Source organism: Lithobates pipiens, unplaced genomic scaffold, assembly GCF_037356315.1.
Source record: "Lithobates pipiens isolate NorthernLeopardFrog02 unplaced genomic scaffold, aLitPip1_a1.2 Scaffold_25, whole genome shotgun sequence".
Classification (NCBI taxonomy): Eukaryota; Metazoa; Chordata; class Amphibia; order Anura; family Ranidae; genus Lithobates; species Lithobates pipiens.
The window spans coordinates 168,772,311-168,784,312 of NW_027507787.1; the positions used below are offsets into that span (position 1 = coordinate 168,772,311).

At 41.1% G+C, this 12,002-nt stretch overlaps 1 protein-coding gene across 1 annotated transcript in view; it reads left to right on the forward strand.

Annotated features, from left to right (window-relative positions):
- LOC143930645 (transient receptor potential cation channel subfamily V member 5-like) overlaps positions 1–12,002 on the forward strand; it is a 95,490-nt gene that overhangs the window by 30,336 nt on the left and 53,152 nt on the right. Inside the window, exon 3 of the mRNA XM_077455140.1 lies at positions 7,783–7,880. Within this exon, the coding sequence (XP_077311266.1) occupies positions 7,783–7,880 (98 nt within the window). The remainder of the gene's footprint in view (positions 1–7,782; positions 7,881–12,002) is intronic.

Sequence of the window (12,002 nt, forward strand, 5' to 3'; positions counted from 1 at the left end):
AAAGAAAGCTCTATCTGTGTGAAAACTAAAATGATAAAAATTTCATTTGGGTAAACTGTAGACTGACCACGCAATTGTCATTCAAAGAGTGACAGTGCTGAAAGCTGAAAATTGGTCTGGGCAGAAAGGGGGTTGAAGTGCCCAGTAAGCAAGCGGTTAATAGAAAACACCAATTGCCTTTCACTAGAAACATTTGTTAGTCCAGTCCTGGAAATCTGCATCTGCTTTACTGATAATTTCCATAAAAATAGGGTTCCCACAGCTAGCCGTGCCAAATGCATCTAGATGCGCGACCGCTGTGTACGTGGGATGCATAACTGCTGTGTGTGCAGAGGTATGTATCCATGGTGCATATCTGGCCAGCACACAGGAATGAAATCACACCCCTAAGGAAGTTGCTTGTACTGCTGCTAATTTCTTCCCACCACCATGCCCTGCTCACTGGGGTGGTGTTTGTGTGGGTCTGTTAGGGACATTCATACATATTCGAGCCAATTAGGGACATTCATACATATTAGAGCCAATTTAGACAGGATCCAATTTACCTACCAGCATGTATTTAGAGTGTGGGTGGAAACCAGAGTACCTGGAGGAAACCCACGCATGCACAGGGAGAACATGCAAACTCCAGGCAGATGGTGTCATGGGTGGGATTTGAACCAGTGACCCTTTTTGCTACTATGTGAAAGTGCTAACCACTACACCACTGCCCAAATATATTTATAGATGTAGGTCTTGTGTCCACCAGCAGAGATTAGTTCAATAGATGCCTCACCCAATTCTGGAGGCATAATAATTCTGTAGGTCTTCCTGAACAACTGGAGGGCCGTAGTTTGAACTACAATTCCAGGGGGGGGGGGGGCTTGCGCATCTTCCAGGGGACCGGCTGCATGTTTGAGTATCTCTGCTCTACCTGATCTGATGTGCACGATTCTGGCCCCAGAAGCAGGCTCAACTTTCCACAACTATCTCCAACACCCCCAGGATCATGGATCATGCTGGGCATGCCTCCAAAGAGAAAGAAGTGAAAAGGGACTGTGCAGTGGTCTCTGCTTAGGACACTGGATATAGCATGTCCCAACATGGCGCCAGCAGCCCTGCCTCTCCTTCATCACAGAACTATCAGGACGTCTCTCCTTCACTACAGGACAATGAGCACATACCCCCTCTCACAAAAGAGGACTTAGACAAACGCCTGGACTCTATCTATAGCAAAATATGTCAATGCTTACAATATTTATATTCTGAGCATATATGTTTTTATTGGCTAGTAATGTTATGATAGCAGCTGGTGCATAAAATTTTATTTTATTTTATCAATTTTTTTCCATTTTAGAGAGCTAGTACTTAGTACTTTTGGAATTCTTTAAAAAAATAAAAATAAAAATATATATATATATATAATGTCTCTCGTGTGCCTTGTATAATGCCCAAGAAACATTGTTGGGGAAAATACAAATGGGTCATGGCACATCTACATTCCAAATTTGGCACTTAAGATGGTCATGCACTATGCAATTTGATTGGCCAATCTCTGTACAACTCGATACTTTGGCAAAATAGGTCGTAGAAAGACGCACCTGAACAATTAATTCAAATTCTATTAAATCAAATAGGCTCTTGCACTAAATCAATTTTTTTTTTAAGATCCGATTGCAGTATATGGTCACCTTTTAAAGATCAAGATCTGAAAATAATAATTTATTGGGTTTACATTTCTCTGTTCTTTGTAATCTATTGAAAGATTTGGGTAAAAATAGAAAAAAACACATTTCAAAGATATATTAGAAGTAATAGGAATGAGATTAGCATCAAAAGGGTTAATTAACTGACAACATCTGCTAATTGCCTAACAAGACACATCCCATGAGATGAAATTAACCAATTGTTAGCCAAAATCAAACAAAAATCCAGGAGCTGGGAGGAGAGAATTAGGAAGGAAGTAATGGAGGCAGAGGATAATTATGTCAAGGACCCTACACATGAGAACCAATTAATATGGTTAAATAAACAGCAGGGGTATAAATCGGCAATTATTAAAAGGGAAGAAAACAAGCGACTATTTCAGAAGCAACGCCATTTTGGGGAGGGAGAAGGGGTGGGGAAAATGTTGGTCCAACTGGTGAAAACCAACTCCCCCTCATCTACTATCCCAATGATTAGGTCCATGAATGGGACCGCTACCACAAGTGGGAAGGAGATAGCAGAAATCTTTGGGGCTTTTTACAGGGAATTATGCAGTACTCGAGGGCAGAGAAAGGAAGGAGCTATGAGTGCATTCTTGGAGAAAGTGAAGCTCCCAGACCTCACCCAAGAGGAGAGGGAGGACTTTGAGACCCCTATAACCCTGAATGAGTTACAGCAGGCAGTGGCCGGTATGGCCACTCAAAAATCTCCAGGGCCAGATGGCCTCCCGATGGAGATATACAAGAAATGTAGTGAAATCTTACTCCCAGAATTGCTTAAGACCCTGAGAGGAGCAAAATCCGAGGGGAGATTACCAGCCTCTATGATGGAAGCGATCATTATTGTGATTCTCAAAGAAGGAAAGGACCCCCAAGAGGTAGCCTCGTACAGGCCGATCTCACTCTTATGTTCCGACGTTAAAATATTGACCAAGGTATTGTCAAATAGGTTAAATAAAATTATTAATAAGCTTATACATCCAGATCAGACAGGATTTATTGCGGGACGATCAACCAGCATGAATATAAGAAGGGTGTTTTTGAACATTCAAAAGCCATCGGTAAATGTGGGCTCGAGGGCCATCCTGTCCTTGGACATGACCAAGGGTTTTGATAGCCTAGAGTGGGAGTATTTGTGGCGTGTCCTGGAGGGGTGTGGATTCGGTCCCACGTTCATCGGATGGAGAAAAATGATGTATAGCACCCCCAGTGCAAAAGTAAGAATAAATCAGGAACAATCTGAAAGAATAGAAATGAGTAGAGGATCGAGACAAGGGTGCCCGTTTTCCCCGTTGCTCTTTGCAATTGCAATAGAGCCGTTGGCGATTGCCATTAGGTCAAACTCCGATATAACTGGGTTCCAAAGGGAAGGGGGTAGAGAGGAGAGAATCGCATTATATGCGGACGATGTTCTCCTCTTTTTAGGGGATTCTGGTCAATCTCTTGAGAAGGCAATTAAACTAGTAGAAGAGTTTGGAGGATTCACGGGTCTGACCATAAACTGGGGGAAGTCCGAGTTGCTCCAAGTTGATACCCCAGGTGCTGTGACTGCATTGGGGATACCGCAATTGGAGGTGGTAGATGTAATGAAATACCTTGGTATATATTTAACAACAGATTTAGGTCAGTACATTGACAAAAACATAGTTCCGTTACTGGGAAAATTCAAGCGGAGCTGTGATGCCTGGAGCCGGCTTCCTTTGTCGGTAGCAGGTCGATGTAGCTTGATAAAGATGATATGGTTGCCACAACTACTATATGTTCTACATAACGCCCCGATTTGGATATGTACAAAGTGGTTTAAAAAGTTTGAAACCCTTTTTTTGGGAGCTGATCTGGAAAAAAGGGCAGGCGAGGATCCGGCTCCGGGCACTGCAGCTCCCAACGGACAGAGGGGGATTGGCGGTACCCTTCCCCAGGAATTACTATCTGGCAGCACAGTTGCAGCACCTGGTGGATAGTGATCAGGAGGGGGAAGGTAACTTGAATGGTAGAGCAATACTGACAGAAGCCCCACATAAAACACTGGTGGAAGCACTGGAGGCAAGCTCTTTTCAGCGCAAGGATCCCATAATTAATATGATGAGCAAAGTATGGAAAATGGCAAAAAAGTTGGTGGGCTGCACAGGATGGTCAGAATATACACCCTTGTGGGATAATAATAACTTACAGGAAGTATTATCAATTGGGAAAATTAGCACATGGGAGAAGAAAGGTATAACTAGGCTGTGCCAATTATACGACGGTAGAACTTTGAAGACATTCATGGACCTAAAAAGGGAATATAATATACCACAACAGACATTTTATCGTTATTTACAGATTCGGCATGCTTTAACAGCGCAGTTTGGCCCACAGATACCTGAGGGGGATAAGATATCCTTGCCCCAGAAGATACTTAAAATAGACAAGTCTAGGGGATTTATATCTACCATATATGAATTTTTGTGTAAAGGCCCCGATACGGAGCTTGGATTAGTAAAATTAAAAAAGAAATGGGAAGAGGATATAGGAGGAATCACAGAAGAACAGTGGAGGAGAATATTGGAATTGGGTCCATCGATATCTGTTTCTCCATCACAGAAAGTATCACATCTGATGCTGGTTTATAGGGCTTATTTCACCCCTAAGAGGCTGTACTCTTTTGGAAAGAGGACAGACGCTAACTGTCCCAGATGTCAAGGCTTTGGAGATCTTATACACATGATGTGGAAGTGTCCAAAGCTGTTTCGGTATTGGGAGGGAATAGTCGAAACTATAAATAGGATATTTGGGACCAAGCTGGATCAAGACCCTAAAACATGTATATTAGGATAAGGGGAAGCCTGGGGGAACAGAAGAATACTACACTCGCAGTTATACGTTGTTTATTTCAAGCACGTAAATTGATAGCGCAGAAATGGCAGTCCGAGAGGGCACCTCTTCTGGGTGAATGGACCCAGGTCATTAATGATCTAGTGTGGAGGGAGAAGACCGTATATATACGTAGGGGAAATATTAGAGGATTTGAGAAAATATGGAGACCTTGGCTGAATAAAATAGGGTACCCGCTTGACCAATAACAGTGGGAGAGTTATAGGATAAACGATAAGCTTAGTTGAACACCGTAGAGTGAAACATCTGGAGATAGAATAAAGGAGATATTGTTTAACTTGGTATGAAAGAAATTTAGAGGTGGGCGGGGGGGGGGAGGGGTTAGGGGAGGGAGGGGGGATGGGAGTTAAAAGGGTGTAACATGAAAATACATAAGAAACTACGAGACTAAATAAGGTAGAAAGCATGGAAGATAACTGTTTAATTCAATACCACTGTTCTATGTCTATATTGTGTATTTTTTTAGCATCAAAATTTGTATTACAGAATAAAAACAAATAAAGAGAATTTAAGTACAAATTAACCAATTGTATTGGGCGTATGCTATTATCAGTGAGAAAACCGCAGTTGGACCAGTTGCAGTTTACATATTTATTATCGTTTTGCACTTCAAAGTGCGCCGGTTCACACATTCAGTTAATAACTTTTCCAGCACACCAATTGAGGTATGAACTGGCGCAACGCATTCTTCTTAGTAAATCAGCCCCATTGTCTTGTCCTACTAGAGGAGTTCCCAACCTGAGCGCTTCCACCCTTCTGGGCAGACTGCTGGAACCTGCTGCTTGTTGGGGTTCCAGCAGTCCATAGCAGTTCTAAAGATCATTTTCTTGAGCTCATCAAAGGGTTTCACCTAGAGGGCTCACTGAAGATTTGAAAGTTGGAAAGGGTCTGGCTGTCCTGGGGGATTGTGAGCATGTAACCTCTCCTTCTTTGAAGAGTGTCCGGTGGATACTGAAAGGTGGCATCCGGTGATCCTGTGACATTGCGAGTACTGACCTGAGCTCAGGGTCCTAGTGACTGTATGCTGTTTCCTTTGGGTGGAAATGCCAGTGGTGGATCCAACAGGGAAAGCTTTCTAAAAGGACTCGGTTCAGTCCATATGTACTTGTTCCTGCATACAGACTGTTCAGGGAGGTTTAGAAAAGTGGCGTGTCAGTACAGTAACCCATATTACCCTACACCCCACCCAAGTTCTTCAGCAATAAAAAAAAAAAAAAAAAAACTAAAGACATCCCCTAGACTGATTACATAGCCAGAGTAAGTGGATGGTTACTTTTTTCCTGGCTGCCTCTGCACTAATTTTGTGAAAGAACTGGTTAAATGACAGTGGCTCCTTTGGGGATAGCACTACATATTCTTTGGACAGGTCGAAACAGACAAGCCATCTTTTTTAAGTAAATTAGGATTTTTTACTACGGGAAACCAGAGGTTCTGGCTTTTAAGGTGGACTAGCAATAGTAAGAACATGGATGGTAGGAAAATACATTAGGGAGATGAATGTGAGTTTTCATTTTTGATAAGATGAAAGCATAAAGAGATTAGCAGAGTTTAAACTACAGCAATGCACAGTTTTAATGCAAAACATGCAAAGACTGAAAAGCAATACAAGTCAAGAAAAAAACATTTGAATGATTCTTCAGAAGGTTTATAGAATGACATGGTATGTGCAAATTACAGTAACCCAAAGAAAAACCTATTGGATATCAGCTACCTGCTGCCAGATCAGTTCAAGTGGATTGCTGCTGATTTGTTGCTGTACAATCCAGTTTGCCTTGAGTAATGGTGCTCTGAAAAGATTCCTTCTATGGTTGCTTGGGGTTCCATGAGCAATGATCAATAGAAAACGGATTTCCCGCCTACACTGACTGCCAATGCTAAAAAACAATTTGCCACTGGCCACAAATGTAAGTGGCTACATCTTCACTGACCACTAAGGCAATGGGGAAAATTTCCAATGGCCACCAATGCAAGGGGTTAAATCTACATTCACCATTGAGGCAAAAGAGGAATTTTCAGATAGTCAGCAATGTAAGGGATTATACCTAAATTGACCATTAAAGTAGAACTATGGGCAAAACTTTTTTGTTTTGTTTTTTGGACAGACCAGCTGTGTCTGACTGTGGAGATTTCCCTTTACTTCCTGTCCCATAGCCAAACAGGTAGTGAGAGGAAATCCCTAGAAACTGAAAGGGACATCCTTGAGAACCCATTGGAAGATTTCCCTTCTATTACTTTTCTGGGGACAACTTAAAATTTGGGATTTTACAATCTCTGAGATTGAGAATCACTGAATCTCTTTAACCAGGACAAAGACAGCAATAAAAAAACTGATAACCATTCTAATCCCTCTCCACTCTCCAAAAAAAAAAAAAAAAGTTTTGCCTTTAGTTATATTTTAAGACAACAGGGAAATTCTGCACTGCCCTCATTGTAGGGGGTACAGCTACACTGACCAATAAAGCAACAGATGTCCACTGTCCACTAAGGCAATTGGGACATTTTCCAATGGCCATCAATTTTAAGGGGTTACATGTACATTAACCACTAAGGCAAAGGGGAAATTTCCCACTGGCCACCAATGTAAGGGGTTACATCTACATTTAACACTAAGAAAATGGGGGCAATTTTCAATGGCCACCAATGTAATGGGTTAAATCTACATTGACCACTAAGGCAATGGACACATTTTCCAAAGGCCACCAAAGCCAGGGGTTACATCTACACAAACCACCATAGCAGCAGGGAAAATTTCCACTGGCCATCAATGCTAGTGGGCAACCACCAATGTAAGGGATAACATCTATATTGACCAATAATTCTGGAATATAACAAAATGTTTATTGTTAGAATTTCTAATATTTATTTGTACAGATCAGTGAGGACTGTTAAACAGATCTGCCCGGGGTGTCAAATACTCTACGTGTGCCACATTCTTTAGTCTTTCATTTAAAACTTTCTACAACTCACAGATACCAATAATGTATCATGAGTTCTAATTAAAATATTTTTGAGCAGTGTTTCGCCAAGACCTGAACATTATTATAAGGTTTCTTCCAGGGAAAACCAAGGTTGAAAGACTAAAATGTCTAAGTTATGATAACCCAATAAAAACAATTGTCTGCTACTACAGTATGTACATTTCCTTACTTTTCATTGTACTTATGAGTTTTCTGCAATCATAGGTATCTTGTGCACACAAATAACACAATCTCTCTTCTCACAGGATTCAGGAGTTGCCCCTCCTCAGGTGTGCACAGAGGAATCACACAAGGGCTCTGAAGAAGCTGTTGACTTTGAAGACCACTGATCCATTTATAAGAGGTAAGTACTCTATTCTGGTTATTTGGTATGACCAGAAAACGAGCTATGGCAATCTACAAAAAGTGACGGTCCATAGCTAGTTGCATCTTTTATCTGCTTAGTGTGATCACATTCGTGACAAAGGGTTTCTAAGGCTAAGTTTACACTAGTGCGTTCTCCGAAAAGTGATCCGCTTTTTTTTTACCAAATAGAAACTTTATATGGCACTAATGCGCCACAGCCACCAGTCAAGCATTTATCTCACGGTTGCAACATGGCTCCATAGACTTGAATAGTCTAGTTGGAGAGGCCTTACCATCTGTCAACTTGACATGCTGCATAAAATTTGCAGTGACCACAATACAGCGCATCCCTGCTACGGCATGTGAACAGCTCCCTCTGGCTGCATTGTAGGCTTTAAGTGGGTGGTTAAATCATGGCTCAACCACTTGTTTTCACCTTTTCCCGGCCACCCATGTAAAAGAGGCCTAAGTGTGTGCTTTGGGTTGCAACACCTTCTATGTTGCTCTTTGTGCAGTCTTTGACCTATGCATATTTTAATTCAGTTAGAAAATTGCAGGAATACAAATTGAATGAAACAGTTCACTATTTCACGTATTCCTTGGATACATTTTATCATGGGAAAACACTGGTAATTGATCTGCGACAGTAGTAGTTCTCATAAAATGCCCACCTAGGCCCCTGGCACTTAGAGAATCCCCAACACTACCCCTTGGGACCTTTTGCTAAGAGAAGCACTTACATGCTCTCAGGGCCCTCTCTTCACAAGACTTGTGTCTCACTCGTTATACTCGTTTAACTCATTCCTAGACCTAGTTCCTCCCCATGTCATGTAGCCCTTTCATCAAGCCTTGCTTTTTCTGGAACTAACTGGAATTCTGTTAATGTAACGCACAGATTTAAGCTAGGCCAACTGGCAGAAATATCTGGTTGGGGTTATTTGTTCCAGACAGAAGTCATTTGTATTGGAGTTGGATGTTTCTGAAATATATCTCTCTATATTTTTGATGAGTCCGGCTTACTATTAGAGAAGTTCTGAACCAAAATAATGCAAAATTGGGTATAACTTTTTTATTAACATACATTGTTAAAATGTCACATTGTTGGTGGATTAACCCTTCATCTGTAGTAACTGTTCTTTTTCATTGCAAGTAAATAATGGATTCCAAGCAGAAGCAACTTGCCATCCTTGATTTCTTAAAGAAGAAGGGAGGCAGGCTGTCTGACATCCACAGAAGGCTACAGAATACTTATAGAGATGAAACCATTGACAAGAACAATGTCTTGTCATTGGTGACTCTTGTCAATGGTGTCATCTCCATAAACATTCAGTATCCTTCTATGAATGTCGGACAGCCTGCACCCATCATTCGTCAAGAATTCAATGGGGGCACAACGCTTCTGCTTGCATAATTTTACCAAAGAAAAAAAGTTATTATAGAGGAATTTACTTTACCAACATGTAAATATCCTATGCAAATTAATAAGAAAAGTAATTCCCACTGTTGCATTACTTTTGGTGCATCCCTTGTGTAAAGATTGTGTTATCTGGAATGTATTGTCTAAAGCAACCAATTAGATTCCAAATGTAGTTTAGGCCTGAAAATCGGGTGGGTCCTAATTCTGCTTCAAAGCTTTGGACAGCAAACCATTTTCTTTTAGCAATGTCTGCATATATACTGTGTGTTCCATTTTTTTTCTGTTTTTAGAAGTGAAAAAGGCTTTTGAAACAAAGTCAGAAACGTGGCAACTGCCAAAATGCTAGCTTTTTGAGCATCATGATACCCATTTTTTCAATTTTTTTAGTTAAGGTCTCATGCACTAGATGTTTTTAATGCTGCTCTTTGGGACGTCTAGCTTTTTTTTTTCTGCCTTTAAACACCCCTGTATGTTAGGCTATGTGTCCATGCACACATAGGCCTTTAGAAGAGTCTAGAGCCAGGGGCATTTAAAGGCAGGAAAAAAAAAGCATTGCAAGCATGTCCAGGTGCAGTGTCATGTTGGCAGAACAAATGCTTGATACGTGTAAAGAGCTTTAGCATTAATTAATTTCAATGGCCAAAATTAATATTATGGCCAATTAAATAAATTAACAGCCTAAATGTGTTACACTTGTTAAGAAGTTGCAAGTATTTTTTCTGCCAAATGCCGCTGGCAGGAGAAAAGGCGCCTAGGAGAGATGGCCAAAGTATCCAGTGTGCATGAGGCCTAAATGCACTTTAATGATCACATTTTCTCAAATAACATTCCAATGTAACAAAACATCTTGATATTTGGGAGAAAAATATAGGTTAGTAAGGACTTGTTTACACCAGCCCATAGCGCTGAGTTCGGCAGCATAGCCCAATGCAGTCCAAATGCAAGGCAATTTACCTTATGTTTTAGTACATACTAATGTGCTAGATTGTTTGGCTCTTTAAAAAAAAAAAAAAAAAGTAGGATGGCTTGTATTGTTGTTACATAGTTAGTCAGGTTGAAAAAAGACACAAGTCCATCCAGGTCAACCACAAAAAAAAAAGTAATAATAGTATCGTACAATCCCATATACCCAATTCTATCTCCACAGTTGATCCAGAGGAAGGCGAAAAACCCCAGCAGAGCATGATCCAATTTGCTGAAGCAGGGGAAAAAATTCCTTCCTGATCCCCCGAGAGGCAATCGGATTTTCCCCTTTAACCTATAAATGTTAGTACCCACTTATATTATGTACACTTAGGAAATAATCCAAGCCTTTCTCAAAGCAATCTACTGAGCTGGCCAGAACCACCTCTGCAGGGAGTCTATTCCACATTTTCACAGCTCTTACTGTGAAGAAACCTTTCTGTATTTGGAGATTAAATCTCTTTTCCTCTAGACGTAAAGAGTGCCCCCTTGTCCTCTTTGTTGACTGTAAAGTGAATAACTCAACACCAAGTTCACTATATGGACCCCTTAAATATTTGTACATGTTGATCATATCCCTCCTTAATCTCCTCTTATCAAGAGTGAATAAATTCAGTTCCTCTAATCTTTCCTCATAGCTGAGCTCCTCCATGCCTCTTATCAGTTTGGTAGCCCTTCTCTGCACTTTCTCCAGTTCCCCAATATCCTTTTTAAGACCTGGTGCCCAAAACTGAACTGCATATTCCAGATGAGGTCTTACTAATGATTTGTACAGGGGCAAAATGATATCTCTCTCTCTGGAGTCCATACCTTTCCTAATACAAGAAAGCATTTTGCTCGCTTTGGAAATCGCAGCTTGGCATTGCATGCTATTATTGAGCTTATGATCTACCAAAAACCCCAAATCCTTCTCCACTACGGATTCCCCCAGTTGTACTCCCCCTAGCATGTATGATGCATGCATATTCTTAGGCCCCAAGTGCATAACTTTTTACATTTATCAACATTAAACCTCATCTGCCACATAATCGCCCAATTAGACAGTGCATTGAGGTTGTGCTGTGCAATATGTTGCTGTGCATAGAGTTACGTAAATGTCAGGTTAAATTAAATAAAAAAAATTTAAAATGTAAAAAAAGGCAAGCACTGCAACTCATCACAAAGTGCATGCACAATGCACAACAGGGGATGTATATTATGAATACATTAATGCCCACTCATTGATGAGAATGAGCCAAAAAGTTCCAAGAACTAAGGTGGCCTGGGACACAGTGGGACATTCTGTGAAGCTATTGGCAAATATGGATGGTGATCCATTTTAGGGGTTATTTGAATGATATCCGCCTCTCCAATAAGTCCCCACTGACACCATTGATCTTTTTAGCTATCTTGAGGGGGGGGGGGGTTCTTCACAATCACCATCATGAGTTGTAGATATAGTATTTCTTTTAGCAGGGGTTTACTGAGACTGGGAAGTTGTTTCAAGGGTTCCTCTGTGTTGAAAAGGTTGAGGGACGTCAACCAGGCGAGTCTTTAACAGGAACACAGCAGAGAGTCCCTAGATATGTTGACCAAGGTGAGGGCATTGAAGAAAGGACCAGGCAGTTTAAATAGCCAGAAGGGGCTGCCTGTGGGCTTGACTGATGAGGAGATGATCAACAGGTGAGCCACTGTGGAATGATGAGTACTATCAATTAACCGACAGCTGAGCAACCTGAGCACAGAGAAGGAAGGGCTGAG